The sequence below is a fragment of the Monopterus albus genome, unplaced genomic scaffold (assembly GCF_001952655.1).
Source record: "Monopterus albus unplaced genomic scaffold, M_albus_1.0 scaffold338.1, whole genome shotgun sequence".
In the NCBI taxonomy this organism is placed as follows: Eukaryota; Metazoa; Chordata; class Actinopteri; order Synbranchiformes; family Synbranchidae; genus Monopterus; species Monopterus albus.
In genome coordinates this window covers 93,518-111,301 of record NW_018128218.1, presented here as the reverse complement: position 1 = coordinate 111,301, position 17,784 = coordinate 93,518, and the positions used below count along the sequence as shown (strand labels likewise).

General features: G+C 40.9%; 1 protein-coding gene across 5 annotated transcripts in view; it reads left to right on the top strand.

The window, feature by feature from the left end:
- efl1 (elongation factor like GTPase 1) overlaps positions 1–17,784 on the top strand; it is a 159,872-nt gene that overhangs the window by 108,501 nt on the left and 33,587 nt on the right. For all 5 annotated transcript variants that reach the window (XM_020624779.1, XM_020624783.1, XM_020624781.1 and 2 more), the window contains exons 16-17: positions 10,614–10,745; positions 13,951–14,098. In XM_020624779.1, the coding sequence (XP_020480435.1) occupies positions 10,614–10,745; positions 13,951–14,098 (280 nt within the window). The remainder of the gene's footprint in view (positions 1–10,613; positions 10,746–13,950; positions 14,099–17,784) is intronic.

Genomic DNA, 17,784 nt, shown 5'->3' with positions numbered 1-17,784 from the left:
CAGCCTGTCAGCAGCAGCAGCGAAGAGGAGGAAGAGTCGGAGGGGGAGGAAGAGGTGGAGGAGGAAGACAGCAGCCAGCACAGCAATGACAGTAGCCAGAGGGAGGAAGAAGACAACAGTCACTTTACACAAGCCTGTAAGGATTCATTTCCCGAGAAATAGAGTGTTCGTCTCTAGGCCCCTCAAACTATTTCAAGCCGATCTGGAAAAACTGGCCCGACAAGTTTAACAGTTATGTGAAAGCATCGGATGTGGTAAACGTGTGAATCATGGCTAGCTCTGGTTTTTACGTGACTCTGCCCTCAAACGCGAGCGCAGATGTCTTTAAAGATAACTCAGCTTCTCAATTTCGCACAGATCTTGCGCGGCTTATAGATTTAAAAGGGGACTGGGAGGTTGCTCTGACAGATTATTGTTATCCAAATACGTGGCTGACCATACCTCCAGAAGGAGACCATTTTTTTTGTCAAAACACATGGCAATTCGGCGTGCCAGAGCGGCCTGACGTTCCACCCCCAGCGGATGAGGATAAATACAAAGTACACCACGAACGGCTGGGATACGGGGATGATTTATTTTCACATTTGTTAACTATATCTACAATTTCGTTTTCAACAATTGGCTTCAGAAACATACAACACATATTCCTTTCAATTGTATTGTTATTTATATTGACGTCTGTACAAATGGTACTTGCTTCGCTCCTCTATTACGCTGCGTAACAACGGAAGGAGCCTACGGAGACTTTATAACAAAAAGTTTCAACCCTCCACATTATCTACAGCTGGCCAAGAATCATATTAACACGATATACGTAGAAATTAAATCTGACCAAAATTCCCCAGTCAACTTCAGATACGGGAAAACGATACTAACGCTCTATTCTAGACCCTGTGAAAAAAAATGACCACACCGCTGTACAAAGCCGACCCCTATCGATTTATAAGTCATTATGAGAACCAGGCTGGCTAAGGGATTTCCGGATTTAGTGGACTGAATCTAGGCTGGCTCAGGGATTTCCGGATTTAGTGGACTGAATGCGCAATACGGCAAGGGGATTGGAGCGATTTTCTCAAAACTATTTTGCTTTGTAATGCCTTTGATGAAGACTGGGTTCAATCTGGCCAAACCACATTTATCCTCTGCGGCTAAAAACATAACGTTGGATGTAGTGAGCAAGGCCGTTACTAGATTGACCTCTAACCGAGGGGCAGACACCGCTGATCAGGAGGGGTCAGGTTTAGCGGTGCCGGCCAGAAGACCACGGAGACGCCCACCAGGCGAGCGTTTTCCACCCCTTAAAAGAAGGAGAAAACTGCCTAAAAAGAATAATAATAAGAAGAAGCTCTGACCAGAAGCAATACGCTGTACCCAATTTCAAGAGTGAATGTCAAAACTTTCTCCATCCCGGCCAATTCCAGGATATGCACACAAGAAAATCTTTTTCTAGGTACTCTGCCTCAGTATGTGGCATTGGCTATGGTAAATCATGAGGCCTTTACAGGGAGGAGCGATCTAAATCCTTTCAACCTTTTACACGCGGATCTTGAGTTCCTGGCATTATGCCAAGATGGGAGGCAGATCCCTGCGAAACCATTCCAGCCTCAGTTTGAAAACAACCTTTCCGTGAGAGAGTATTATAACCTGATTACAAACACCTCACGCCATCTGAAAGATTATCCGATGTGCTTCAATATAAAAGATTTTCAACAAGGCTACACCCTCTTCGCATTCAATCAGACAAAGCTTCTGATTGGATAACCTTTCACCTAGAACTGTCAAATCGAGTTTGATGAAAGCCGGTATCTATACTGTGTGTAATGTGGAAAGCAAATAGATTTGGTGGCAACAACATACAGATTATCTTTGGAAAAATATTCCCTTTCATACCTACGGCTTGGCTATGGTGCTGTGGAGTGCATAGAAACACTCTGTTCACTGTTTCTGTATGTCTTAATACTTTCTGCTCATTACAAAATATTAATTAAATTGAAAAGGACTGAAACTGTTAATTGGTTATCACATAGTTTTCTTTCTTTCTAATCAGTGAATGGACAAGTCATTTCAGCTCTATATTTTTTAAGATTTTAAATTATGAATTGATATTTGATCACTAACACTCCCAAGTATCAATGAATCAAGTATCAACATGTCTGAAATGTTCACTGCCAATCTCAGTGTTTTCTCAGTGACATCAAGCTGAGCTAGGTGTATTGAGTAATAATATAAGTATCACAGTGCATTCTTAACATGTGATTGGCTGTGCTGTTGTCAGCTCAGCTGGGATATTCACGATGTTACTGTTCATGGAAAGACATCAGAATTCACTCAAGTGGTTGCTGTGCTATTATAAATCTTATAACGAGTGCTTGTATATATCTGCTTTGTATTCAGCTGCACAAAACAGGAACAGATGAAACCACCAAAGGCCAAATTTAGAACTGTAACCATCTAGGCAGATTACAGTCAACCTGGCATATGAAAGGAACAATGTAACAATGAAGTGCAAAGAAAGATGGTGTCTAGAGAACCGATGCATTCAGAACCTAGCTGCATACACTTGGGGCTACATGTAGCTAGAAAGCATAATGAGAGATCAAACGGCATGGGAGATTTTTGTCTTTTAATGTCAGTGTTGTTAGGCTCTCTGCAGGCATTCAGGTCAGCCATTCAAGCTGGAAAACTCACACTGCTTCAGGTGTGCAGTCCTTCACTGCTTAAGACACTGTGGGGGGTCCTGTAGCGCTGGGGGTTATTTTGTGTATTATACTTGATGAACAATACTATGATAGAGTTAAAGTGGGCTCATTCTCCAGCTCTCTTTTCCTGACCCTCGCTGTTGAGAAACACAGAGAGGAGGAGCTGTTCACAGACAGCCCTTACACACTGCCTTTTTGAAGCGGAATTGGTGCGCCTTTATTCCATCTCGTTTTCTGTGTAAGGCACAAAGTTGGAATGGCGGACAATCTTTCTTCTGCCTTGGTCTGCCTTAGGAGGTAGCGCCAGAGGTGAAACAAAGGGGAGACACACTTTATGTAGAAAGGGTGAGCCGGCAGTCTGGGGCCAAGTGCTACATTTTGATGCCCGACACTATCACTAGCATCTCAAGTCTGCATGCCACCCTGCCACAAACTGTTCTCAGCTTCTCTCTGACTTACAGGTCAAAACATTCCTGATGTCACGAATGCATTGTTTGCAGTTATTTCTCGTGACAGTCACACACATAGCAAGAACCACGTTAACCAATTTTGCGTGATGTGAAAAAAAATGCTTGAAGAGCCAACAAAGCTACATCCACACTTATCTCTCTTGCTGTTGTTGTTTTGGCTTGTAGATTAGCAGCACAACATTTATGTCACAGTTGACCCAGAACAACATTACGTATTGCCTCTGTTGTGGAATGCCAGCCTGCTGTCTGAATTCACAGGCTGGCTCATGATTATACCGCCCTCAGCTTGATCTGTATGCACAGCACAAGGGCTGGATACTGGCGACCCTTTGGAACGGCAGTAGTGCGGGATCTCAATTTAAAAACCACTAAAGAAAGAGCGGGGCAAGGAGCGAATCAATGCATTGTGTGCAGAAGAAATAGCAAAGGGAAATAGTTCTGTAGGTTACTGATCACATTTGCATAGTTCTCTCAGACATAAAACATTATTATATTAAAAATGGGTGTCCAGATACACTTGGACGGCCCACCCAAGTAAAGTCTAAATGTGGGAAACACTGTTGCAGATTATATACCATCTGTATGTCCTTCTGCCAGTTCATGCTTGTTTTGACAGTTTTACCACCAGTCTTCCCAACTTTGAACAGCCTGTCCGTGGAAATCCTTTTAGCCACACTAGCATTGTGGCTTCATGGACATAGAAATGTGTCAGTCTTTGGTCCAGACTGACATATCTCAACAATTACTGCATAGATTGCATGAAATTTAGCAAAGATATTCATGGGCTCCAGGGGCTAGTGGTTAAGGCGCAGCGCTCTCGCTGCGGCGCCCCGGGTTCGAATCCAGGTTGCGTCAGGAAGGGCATCCGGCGTAAAACACATGCCAAATGTCAGCATGCGAGCCGTCAGTGTGACGATTCGCTGTGGCGACCCCTAAAACGGCAAAAGCTGAAAGTAACTTTACTTTATTCATGGGCTCCAGAGGATGACTTGTAAAGACTCTTGCTGTAGTGCCACCATGAGGTCCTAGTAAAGGTATATGGGTAATACGTGGCCATTAAGCTGAATTACAATGAAAACCACCCAGATAAATGAGTCCTTTTTATACCTCTCACTCTCTCTCTGTGCCTTCCTTAATACCTCCCTTCTATTGTCATTACCTCGTCTCTCCTTCATTCCTTTGCACATTTTGAGAGCCAGTTTTAATGGACTTTGGGGGGGGGGGGGGGGGAACGACATAAGAGGATGGGGAAAATATCATCTTTATATAACCAGAGTCACAGCCAACTGTACTTGTGGTTGGAGGAAATATCTTCAAGCTTGGGTCATCCTGAGCTCTGCAGTTGGACATAACCAGGCTTGGTCCCCGGACAGAGAGAGGGTGTGTGTGAGAGCAAGAGAATCTCTTTTATGTGTGCACATACTGTATTTGTGTGCATTCATGCATTCTTTCCTCAAGTTTGCTTAGCCAAGAATTGTTGCACATGTGAGTCTAGGTTCTTTCTACAAATCTCTTCAATTCTTGATCTTGATTGCCTTAATTGGAAGCCTGTTTTAGCTTTAAGATGTAGCAACATCTTAAATTTAGGGCTCTTACAGTTTTGCCACATAACAGATTTCTTTGTTCACTCCAGAACAGATTCCATAGTACAACATATTCATATTGTCGTTTCAATAGCTGTGTTTAGCTGGAAAAAGTTACTGTTTGTAAACTTTATTTCTTTATTCTTTAGTACTTCCTCTAATTTAAGGTCCATGGAGATGTTTTTTTTTCCATAGCCTACAGAAACTACTTTTATACTGAATTTCTCCAGGCACACCAGAATGATTTCTAAAGGCTTTGTAAACCCTCTCAGCTTGTTAGTGGTCAGTCTTTGGCTGTAAATATGGTCTGATACGCATCTGTTGTCCAAATGATAAGACTAAGAAAGCATGGTTTTGTTTGAGGTGTTCCATTGTTTCTAGTGTAAGCAGCTGTTGCACCCAGAACAGTAAAGCCAGGAACACAGGGCCGAGGCAGCTGGCGCAAAAAAGTAAAGGGACTGCAAAAGGCATGAGAAGGACCACACAGTTTATGAAACATAAACTACATAATGTAGTAGGCCTTGGAGCTGAACAGAAAATACGGAATTACCTATTAAAATAGTGTCCCTCACAGTGGGACACGTTGCCTTCAGCACTTATATTCAGACATGGAAACTTAAGAACAAGGCAGACTCACATAGATATTCATGTTTAAGGACAAATCAGATTTTACTGCATTCATTCATTCATTCATTTTCTACCGCTTAGTCCCTGAACGGGGTCACGGGTGGGGCCGGAGCCAATCCCGGCCGGCAATCGGGCGAAGGCGGGGTACACCCTGGACATGTCGCCAATCCATCACAGGGCTAACACATAGACGAACAACCACACATACATACATGCATGTTTCATAAATCAGATATAGGGATGTCTAGTTTGTTTCTCTTATTCAGTTTTTCAGAAGAAATTTAAAAACATTTGTGAGCGAAGCCCACTGTATGGGCCAGGTGTGTTTTGGACTTTACATCACTGATGCTGATGTCCATACAGTTGAGAGGATTCCTGAAAAAAAAACTGTTTTGTTTCCAGCTACTAACTGATTGGAATACCATACTCCTATAGTGCCTGTGTGTCTGGCCATGCATTTCTCCAGGTCAGCCAGATTAAAGTGTTTATGAGAGCTAGTGAGAGTGTGTGTCAGCTTGTTTTTACAAAGAAACGCATTCAAAGGCTGCTTTGTTAGGACTTACTGAGAGTCGTCCAAGCTGTCACTCTGCTGCTGTGTTTCCTTTCACATCAAGTCTGTTGTGTCTATGTGTAGTGTTTGTGAGCTTGTCAGGGTCCTCTGAGTTCATTTTTCTTCCTCTCTGTCAGTTTTACTATTCTTTGTTGCATTCAGAGGCCTCTAAGGACCAAGTCACCTTAGAGTAATTACAGTGTCAGGTTGCACAGGAGGCAGCCAGCAATGTCCTGCATCTACTCTGGCAGTCAGCTCTAAGCCTTGGTGCGAGTGTGTGCACACACAAAACAGCACATTTTTGTTCAAAACCAAGTCTGTGCACATGTGTGAGATAAAGTCTGTATAATGTTTGTAAAACAAATATGGAAATAGGCTTTTCCATCTTTGGCATGAGAATGTGGGAAATCTTGAAGGATGTACAGTAAACCAGTGGATTTGAAGGTGGGGGGCTGAATGATGTTCAGCCCTTGAGGCCCTCGTGTGTTGATGAACCTTTTTGTTCCTTTTTGAGCTCAGACTAGACATGAGAACGAAGGAAGAGAGTGATGTGCAAAACTACAGTCTTGGCCAAATATAATTATTGGAATACCATATCTGACAGAAATGTAGGGGTGCTGATTTTTTTGGCCTTGATTGTATGTGCACATATCTTCAGAAATGTTAGGACAGAGAAACTTTTTTGAGTTTTGTCCTGTGTTATGTCAAAACTTTCTGTTGTTTGCCGGGTTAAATGGAGATGGGTGGACAGCTGGACACTAGTGTTTCTTTGAACTTAACAGAATAACTCTTTACGTTGGAGTTGAACCAGACATCTTTGAGAGTGACACAAGTGAAAAATCGTTTGGCTGTAGTGCTGATTTGATTCATATTGTAGTCGAACTGCTAACAGAACGCATGGTGTTTTGTGTTGCTGGTTTTACAGAGTGAAATCTGGTTGATTGATAGAGACTCCTGGTGTGCGCTCCCCTTGGCTGTCACGGTGGTAAAGGCCAGTAGCACCTGACTGGTGACTTTGATATGGCTGGGTATTGAATATTCTGCCTGCTCCATTCAGCTTTGGCTACTACCTGGAAGACAAAGCCCATACTCAGTGTGTGGACTCTGGACACGATGCACTGACATTAAAATGTGATTCTGATAGGCATATCATATGAGAAAAATATCAAACCTACTGTTGAATAGCTATAAAGAAGGTAGTTATATATGTGATAAATGAATACTAATATAACGTTGGGTAAGAACACCCACAGCAGCAGCAGCAGCAGCAAAATGATGTTACTAGCCTAGTTGAATATTTTAAAATCTTATTATTAGAAACTACATGTTGATTGAGCTGGCTACTTTAATGAGCACCATTCTACAGTACAGCAGTATTATAGTAATATTATACAGGGCTTGAAATGATCAACTGTTTTCAGTGATTCAGTAGAAATACAGTAGCTTTAACACGTCATAGACTTTGTTTATAAGCAGTGTTATTGATTAGGCTATGGTATCAGTTCAATGACTGGGCAACAGGGCCCACAAACAAATCTCCAGCCAGTCCCGCCCCTGCCTCAACACATCACAGTGACATAAGTTGTATTGAGTTTGTAAAATTGTATTCACTTTGTTCATATCAGTGTACAATTTCAAACAAAGTCTGTATAATTTGAACTGACCAGAGAGATTAAAGAAGAAACTCTGTATGTACAGTATGCAGTAGGGAGGCAAAATTTAATTTATTACGGGAGTAATTAAAAATGGCACAAGCAAATTTTTTTTGGAACTGCTTAAACTACTTGCAAGTGGCCCATAGTCACCTTAAAATACAAGTAAATGAGATATATGAGAAATAAATTCACTTTACTCCACCAATTGTCAAAATTGTGTATGGCCCTGGGGTGTGTTTCTAAAGTCTGAGGACATAACTGTGGTATGTGGAAACTGTAGGATGCAGTGTTTTTGGTGCTTGACTCATACTGAGAACTGAAAGTAAAAGTTCACATAAAATTGCAGTTCTTAGGTTTCATTTTATTGATATTTAACAAATGGCCAAGCAAATTCAAATTATTAAACATTGCAAATAACTGCAGTTCTGAAATGTGTGCACAGTTCGTAGCAGCTTTTGTCCTGTCCTGTGGTTTACTGTACTTCAAACATGCAGTTAATGCTGAAAATACAAAGAAATTCTTAGTGTTTGTTCCTTTTTTCACAAAACCTGTATGTTGACTTAGGTGTGTCCACACATGGATACTAAGTGACCACAGGGATGACTGTTTACTTCTAGGTTATGTGATAAGGAGCCAAAGTGATGTGCTCACGCTGGTGTGTCAGTTCAGAATGTAAGCCTGAAGTCAGGTCTCATGTCAGTCAACTCTCAGAAAAGCCAAGTCTTTAGTTGTCATTTTTGTGACTTTCTGTGAGTCTAGAGTTCAAGTGTCACTTCTAATGTGAGCAGCTCCAGTTGCGAACATTAGCAGTTTGTGTTTCTTGTCAGTAGACCTAATAGGATTCTTGTCTTAACTAATTAGTAAATGTGAGAATAGTCACAGTCATAGTGTTTGTTTTTCTAAAACAAAAAACTGAAGCAAAATTTATGGGTTTTAGTATTACTCCTGTTTTTTGCTGCACAGGTTATAACATCACTGGAACATTTTGTATTACATACAATTACACTTGTATGAAAATAGCAAAATTAAAAAATGGATGAATGTGCTTGCATTGATTTTCATGTACAGAAGTGTAGGTGCAATGAGACTGGAAATAACAAGCCCAGATCTCTGACTACAGCATTAAGTTTTAGTGTGAAATGTGAGAGGCTCTTGTCGGCACCGGAGTGGTGCAGGGTGGTGTTAACAGCTGGAGAAGAATCTGTGAACAGAAGCCTCAGCCCTTCTCTTGTTGATGGCTCTCATCCCAGTAAGTAAATCTCAGGATGTTCTTGCAAGCTCTGTCAGTATCTTGCTGTTAGATTTTTGATACCATTTCTTTTATTTTTGAGTGCCAGACCTTACCTAACACCTATAGCAGGTCGGGTTCTGAAAATTGGGATGGCTGTTAAGTGGCAGCAAATCTACTTGCTTAGTGCCCAGGATCTTAATATGTGGGAATCAATTGTTCCCAGAAGATCAATGCTGCATTATGTGCTGGTTAATAAGTTGACGGACTAGTCCCTACGAACCAGTCATTGCCGTGCTGCAGTCATGACAATGGGGTTCACATGCTACATGCATCATGTGCAAGTGGCCCCTCTATGACTGTGTGCACACAGCCTGCAACTGTTGATGTGTTCATACATGCAGCACGAGGCTTTGCAGAGTTGCGGCTACACTGCAGCACTGTAGAGGGAATGAAATTCTGGATGAAGAGGAGTTGTTGTGATTGTAGTGTATACTGTATAGCAGGAAACCAAGTTGATGGTCTGTTCACCTTTTTAACTAGACATGGAGAGAAGATGGAGAGTTCAGTAAACTCAGGAAACTAATTCTTCTCAAAGATTACAAGATGCACTTTGGTGTCTGCAGATCAGTTTGATGATTTACTGCAATGAATCAAGCCATTTGTTGAGGATGCCAGCACACATAATATGCCTGTGGTTTAGATGTATCCTTGTGCACAGAGTTTCAACTAATGACCAGGCCTGCATGCCAGTGTCGTGACATAATTGTGAGTGGGGATTTGTGGCACCCCCCTCAACAATCATGCAGGTTATGAGGCTGGTTTCTGTTGTGGTCCCAGAGGAAGAGGCAGGGAAGGAAGGAGTAGAATGGCAAGAGACACATGCAGTAGATATAACAAGTAAGCCTTCAACAGCACAATCATATTTTATCAAGTGCAAAATCAGGATTGGTACATTCATACCAAATAAATAAAACTGAATTGTCGAAATATAGTCTGCTCTGTAGGTGTTGAAGTAATGCATACATCATTTAAAAGTATGCGAGCGACATTGGCCTTAAGCAAGTACATCTTGGGCTGCTTGGTATTTCCAGTAGCATCATATGAGTGAATTACAAAAACCATGAAACTAAACCCTGTCATCATCTTTGATGGTCAGCTGAGATTGAAGGATAACATCATTGTGAAAAGGCTCAGCAGTGCCCCTACTGCATATGCAGATTCAGCTCCCTTGGAGATAATCACAGACTACTGACTGTGTTATCTGTGTTATTGAAAGCACTTTATCTTTTTCAGGTATCTGCTTTACATCATTTTATAGAGGAATATGTTAAATGTGAATTTGTTGTTTGCGTGTACTTGTTTTTGCTATCTTGCTTGCCTGAAATTGCCTCTTGATGGCCAAATAAAGTTTTATCAACTGCATTTCAAATGAATACATGCACCTGCTGTACAGAACCTCTCCTTGCCTTCAGAATAGTATGAATTTACCTAGGCTTTGGTTCTACATTTTGTTTGTTGGCCAAGAACATTATTGCACTGCAGAGAATGATTGTGTGGTGCAGCCATCCATCTCATCCAGAAGTGCTTGATAGAATTGTGGTGTAGGAGCTGTGCAGGCCACAGAAACAATGACAGCACACACTTGTGTATGAACCAGTCAGTCACCCTGGTTTTGTGGCACCAAAATTGAAATAAACTCTTCTTTTTTTCTTCTTTGCGTTGCTCTTTTATCATTCATTTCTTCACAACTGTGGTCTTACTCTGACCCTCCTGTAATATTTCTCCTATGCTTTTCCAGGTGTAGGAGGTCTGGATGAGTGCGTCTTGAAGTCAGCCACCCTGTCAACTTCCCCCGCCTGCCCACCCTTCACCCCGCTCAGCTTTGAGGCAGCACCCATTGTACGAGTTGCCATAGAGCCCAAACATCCAAGTAGGTCCTAAAAGGTGCACATACACACACACACACACACACACACACACACACATACATCTACTTCATGAATTTTGCTTTTACAGTATTTAATGTGTAATGTTTCTGGATAATTGTGGTTTTAAAATATCTATAGGAACATCGATATAAAACATACACCACACTAACAGGTGAATACTTTTTCAGTGTGTTCATATGATACTTGTCCTGTGTTACTGTAAAGTTTCAAAATACCGTCCTTTACAGTTTCATTCTACTTCATCAGATATAGAGTAAATAGTTTTGCACTTCTGCAGATGTACACACACCTGCCACAAAGGTCATCTGTAGCTCTGTGGTGAGGACTCTCACGTGTCCGAGAGGAGAATAGTAATTGCATGCAAAAGAAATTAGTCCCTTGAAGTCCTTAGCAGGCTCTGTGAGTGCAGATGTTGGTCTACTCTAATGTCAATGATGATCTGTTGGTAAATGATTGTTTTTAAATGCTAAGATGCAGGCAAGGCTGGTTTACAGCGATATTAACATTATACAAACTAAATCTGCTCCTGATGTATGGACCAGACAGGTAGAAAGAGTGAGAGACAAGGCCTGAACTCCAGTGATAATAAAATGCAACACTGCGTTTGAATCAAAGCTTTATTTTGTTCAATAGGAAATTACTTGCCATCAGAGGCAGATATTTTGAGCAGCGTGCCAGTGCACTGGGCATTTGAGTTGGAGATGAGATGGAGCTGTTAATATGCTGTGTGCCCATGACCTGTGTGCCATGTCCTCTGTAGTCTCGGGTGCACTGTCTGCTACCATCAGTGTGTCTTTGCACTTTGCACACTCTTCCATGCAGCAGTTGCCATTGCTCTGTGACATTGTAGTGGGCATCGTTGCCAACCTAAAGCAAGCCTAAAGGAAGGCTCGTCTCAAGTCAACAAAGCAGACGATGCCGTCTGAGACCTTACGTTATTGCAGCCTGCATGGTGGTGGCATACAGCAGTACAGATGAGGGAGGAGCTACAAGGTCCCAATCGTCAGAGCTTTCTTGGTGCACCCACCTGCCTCTGGAACAAAAAACACGTAGCTAGCTTCATAGCTAGATTTATTTTTGGCAATAAAAAAAAATCAAATACCAGGAACTTCTTCCTTACCCTTGGAGTGAATTAGCATACACTAATAATACTTGTCAGTGCTTCATTTTCCCTTCAAGTTTATCATTTATTATTAATTTCATTAGCTGTGTTCACCCTGTTGTGACACAAAGGTAGAAAGGTTCCCCCAGAAGAAAGTGTAACTATTGTTTACACTATTTTTATTTTTTGAGTTATTTAGTTTTTAATGTCTTTTTACACTGTAGCCCATAGTATTCAGCTCTAATCAGATATTTTGTTGATATTTTGCTTCGTGAGAACTGCGTTGCAGGTCACTCATGAGTGTCATAGTGTTTAGTCAGTATGTAGTCAGTATGCCAACATTCTGATGACGCTACTTTTATAATCCTTGTGTGTATCAGTCCTAATGCTTTGTTGCCTCTATGTAACTTTTCATTTTAAGACTAAGTGTTCTTTGTTACTACATACTTACGTACACATGCGCCGTGCGGAATGGCAGCAAGTTACAGCAGCTGTGTCCTCGTTGTGTTTTTTTCCCGTGGTTCTATGAAGTTCTGTTCTTATGTGTCTGTTCTTATGGTGTTATGTTGGTTGTTCTCTATTGCTGCTGTAACACAGAAATTTCCCCACTGTGGGATCAATAAAGTACCGACCTACCTACCAAACCCAAATGACTTGTGATTGACTAGCTACTGCCCTCAAACCTAATCTGAGGCACTTTCATTTGTAGGTATGCTGCATGTAGTGGCTTGGCTATCACAATGTCAGTCAACCATTTGGTCAACTCAAACATATCTGTAAATGTTGAATGGGTGGCAGTGCATTTCCAGATGGTTTTGTATAGCGCCCAGAAGATGAATCCTAATGGCGTTGCTCATCCCCTGCTTTTTCATTTATTGCCACCAGCCAAAGTTTTCACTTATTGTTAGAAATATTTAAACATCTACAGGATGGATTAGCACAATATTTTGTACAGACAGTTGTGGTCATTTAGAGAACAAATTCTAACCAGCAGTGCTCACAAGAAGTGTTGCGTTCTGGCTGCATTGCAGCTGCTAAGTACAGTCTGCTGCCATTCTAGCTGGTGAGTGCTGGCAGTGATGTGCAGAGGAAATAAACACACACACAGCCACACACCTCTATACACATAAAACCAGTCAGTTAGAACACAGCATTTTGCCCGTTTATACAGGAGACTACGAGTTACTGTGGCTCGTCAGTCCAGTGCATCCTTTCCAGTTATGATGTGAATATTTATGACAATATGCTACAATTAAAACTGCCACTGTTATGTTGATCCCTAAAAGCCTTTTCCTCATTATTTTACTATTTATTTCTTTCCTCATGGTACAAATCAACTGTTGAAGTCTCACAATCTCAGACATATTAAGAAGGCAAGAAATTCCACCAGTTAACTTTTGACAAGGCAAACAGGTGTTTGTTGAAAACCTTTCCAGGTGACTACTTCATGAAGCTAGTTAAGATCATGTCCGTGCAAATTCTCAGTCATCCAGGTAAGATGAAAAAAATCAACTGGACCTGTTTTTAGGTAGAAGACGTTTCACCTCTCATCCAAGAGGCTTCATCAGTTCTGTCCGACTGGTGGTGAGCAGGAGGTATTTATCCCCCCGGGTGGTGTTCCAGTCCTTTGGTGGCCAAAAATGTCCCATAACGACCGAGTCAATATAGTCCGGTGTGGGACTATATCCTCCTCTATGTCCCCTAACGACTCAGTCGTCAAAGGACTGAAGTAGTTGATGTCTGAATTTTTAGTCTACAATGTAGAAAATATAGAAACAAAGGAAAGTCACAGACTTAGAAAGTGTGTCCAGACTTTTTACTGGTACTGTACATGAACCAAAATAGCAGGTGGAGACACCCACACAGTGGGTATCTCCGGCGTATGCCCGGTACCTGCCATTCTGTGTTAGTCGTTGTATTTTCACAAATAAAATAGAACCCTTAGTCTTGTTGGATTTAATTTACAGTCACTCTGCTTTCTAGCCAAAATAATAATACTGTATATTAATGAACGGAATGGCCAATAAATTGTTGATGTAGACAGTTTAATATATTGGTCTCCACCTTATTTGTTTGTGTGTTAGGTGAAATGCCAAAACTGGTGCGTGGGATGCGTTTGTTGAATCAGGCAGATCCTTGTGCTGAGGTTCTGATCCAGGAAACAGGAGAGCATGTTTTGATTACTGCTGGTGAGGTTCATCTCCAACGCTGCCTGGACGACCTTCAAGACCGGTCAGTCTGTGTGACATCTCAAAACATCTCTGTCTCTCTCTACCTGTCTGCCTTTACCATAATTATCAAAAAGTAACATTTGATGTAGCGTCTGCTTCCCTTGAATTAGATTTTCATGCCCATACATACTGTATATCACTTTTTCTAAGTCAGGCTGACTGTCTCTGTGTTTGTCTCTTTTCTAAGCTCCTCTGTAGTGACTGTATAACTGTGTTTGTTTATAAAGTGCAAGCTGAATACAGAGTGTGTTCACACTGTATACTGAGTGACTCAGGTTAGAAAAAGAAAGCTAATCTAATTCCTGTTTCAGCACCATTGTTATCTGGCTATCATTAGAATACTAGCTGTTGCCTCTGTTTAGACACTGTTGACCTGCTCAGAACAACCCAGGCTCACTGACTGGCAGATAGATGGTTAACATTTTCACAAGGGAAAATTAGGTTTTGTCATAGTGTGACTGCGGCGTTATCATATGATCATACAATCTGGCACAACTCTGAAGCTTCATTTGAGAGCCTTCTGTAAAACACCAGTAGTTTCCAGTGTTGGAAACTATTACTAAAGCAATTTGTAATTTATGTTTTTCAGACTTATCGGTTTTTGATAATGACTTTTGTGTAGCATGTGTAGTTACAATATGGTTACCAGAGTTTATGCAGCAATTGTTTTTTTTCCCCAAAGGTGTGTTGCAGCTCATTCCAGTAGTGAGATACTGTACATAAAACCAGACGCCACTCTGTCCCAGTCAAGAGTTGGTATGAGGAACTTTTAAATCCAATTTCTCCTGTGATTTTGTGTCATGGATACAAGTTCTAACCTCAGCTAAGGATGTTAAATATCTTGGCAGCTTGGATAGCAAGGCCTTATAAATAAATATACAGGGATGATGATGCCAGTGACAGCCATCGAACATTTTCATATGTCATAGTGATGAGTTTGTTAGCTGGCATGTGTAATGAAATGAATGGCGCTGTGGTAGACAGCATCCGGTGGTTTTTGAGGGTAGATGCAGAAACATGAGCATACAGGATATCTCCATAATCTAATGTAGACAGTATATTGGTAGTGTTGTATAATTTTTTTTTAAAGCTCTGTTTTAGTATGAGAAACCAATATGACTTTTTAATTTTTGAGCACAATGCTCAGCATGAGTTTTGTAGTACAATCTACTAACTAACCATATTGCTAAATATTTATAATGCTGGATAAGTAAATGAACATTTTCCTAAACATCTGTTGTTGCAGTTATTTTGTTATGAGCAGGTCTAAAGCCTGAATGCTGTGGCTGGATGACACTGTTAAGCTCCAGGAAGCTACAGTATGTAGTTGTGAATTGGCTAATGATTCTAGAATTTTTGACAGATTTGTAAGATTTAGAGGTGCTGGCAAATGGAGTTTGGTACATTTGTCCAGAGCCAGGCTAGTTGTTTACCCTATTTCACCTATTTTGTTCTTGCATCATCTGCTCCATTTTCACATAAAGCAAAACTCACCAGCTTTAGCTGGCAGCTGTATAGTCACAACACGGACATATGACTGTTGATCCTCTTATGAGCTCTTGGCAGTGAATAGGCATTTTTCCTGAAATATTGAACTATTCCTTTAAAAGTTGCCATTCGGAACAGGTTTAAACACTTTTGCCTTTGGATGTGATGTGATTGAAAGAACTAGTTTGTGTGGAGCACAGTGAGGCCTTGATACTAAATTCATGATCAAATGTTGTCTTCCACATGTGAAATGTGCATAGGTGCCAGCTTTTGTCCATATTATGTGTTGAATGTTCATGCAGTATTTTATTCCCATATCAAGTCTCCAGACTGAGTGATTAGTCACAGTTTGTGACTAAATTTATTTGAGATGCGACTGACTTTCTTCAAAGGTTGCACTGGGTGCAACTGTAAAATAAAAAGGTTGCACGAACAACAGTTTTCACTGTAGAACAATCTCTGCAATACTGTCATCACAGTGTTTGTCTGCAGATCTGTCACTTGCCTGTCTTATGAAACAGAGACTTCCAATCTATCAAATGTTTCAATCCACACTGACTTCGAGATACACACATCATCTCTGGACCTCTTTTTTTGCACTTCCAGTCTATTTTTTCCTTTGGCACACTTGAAGTGTAATCACACGGGACAGCTGCTTAAATCAGCTACATCACATATTATCTTGTTTATGTGTTATAAACTTTTTACTTGAATATCTTCTGATTGATCAGGCTCCTGGTGTCACTGTGAGATTTTCTCCCACCCTTTGTAGCTATATCGGGAAAATTTAAATGATTAAAACCATCCATTGATTCCTTACTGATGAGCCTACATAAACACTATTTTTGTCCAGTACATTTCTGTTCTCAGTCAGCCTGGTGAAAACTGTGCTGTCCTCCTGCTGACAGACAGCTGTTGTGAAATATACTAGCCCATCATCATCATTGTCATGATGTTGACTGCTATAGGATATAGATAAAGAGATGGAAACGTCTTCCAGAAGTGATTTTTCCAGTTATTGTGTCCCATGGCTCTCCCTCTTTCTGAATTTCATTATGTATACAGGCTATGTACATTGGATGGTAAGGGTATTTTAAACAATTGTGAAAAATACAGGTTCTTTTATGTTGTAAAACAGAGGTGGTGCCACCATCTGTTAGACATGGTGGCACCAGTGGTACCAGCATGAGATGGTGCCACCGCTTTGGCAGGCTTTGCCATTTATAATGAAACTACTACAACTACAGTATGTGCATAGTAATGTTATTACAAAATACAATACAAATATCTTGAATGGCTGTTGCTAAAAATGCTTTACATGAACAATTTACAAAACGGGGTTTACAAGAATTAAATCCTTAAAGGGGAAAAACATCTGCTTTTTAGACAAGCCTATCCATAAGCAGCCAGACAGAAGCATGCAGATGAATGGCAGCTGTAGGTGCCTTGATAAGTCAACCTCTACGCACAATGCACCAAGGATACAGCTTTCCTAAGTTCAGTAATATGTAGACAGGACCTGCTGTACAATGGGACGAGTAAAGCCAAATGATTACCTTTTTCATTGCTCCAGTTTAACTGACAGTATAAAAATACTTGTTGCAGTAGTGGGTGTAAACAGACAGTGTTAATTCCCCTGAGAGATTAGTGATCTCTCCTACCGTTCAGATTAACCTCCTTCCAAATCTATTCTGAATGTTTTAGCATTGTTAAACCCGGAGTATTGATTAAACTAGAATGCATCTGTTGCTATTTATTATTCACCAAAATACTGTGGCTTGACTTTTAACTAGCATGACTCTTTATTGACTTCAGCATTGGGGTCACATTTTATAAATTGCAACCCATGTGGTTATTATCCCACTGATTGCTTATGTGTCATCAGTTTTGTACATTTCATGTGGTGTGTGATAGCATGTTGTTAACTGTAGCTAGATGTTGGTATTTGCTTTGGAAAGCTGTGCTTCTGTATTCATTCATCTCAGCTGTTGCCTTCTCAGTGGGGGAATAGAAATCAGTCACTTGGCAAGAATGTCAGAGCAGCCACTCTCCAGGCACCACTGCTGAAATGATAATAACACATTATATTAGATAGTTAGCAGTGTGTATTTCTGTAAGTTTCTAGTTGTGTCTGTGTGTTCCAGCTATGAGTTGTGTTAAGTGACTATTGTTACGTGAATATGGGAAATACAGTGGGTA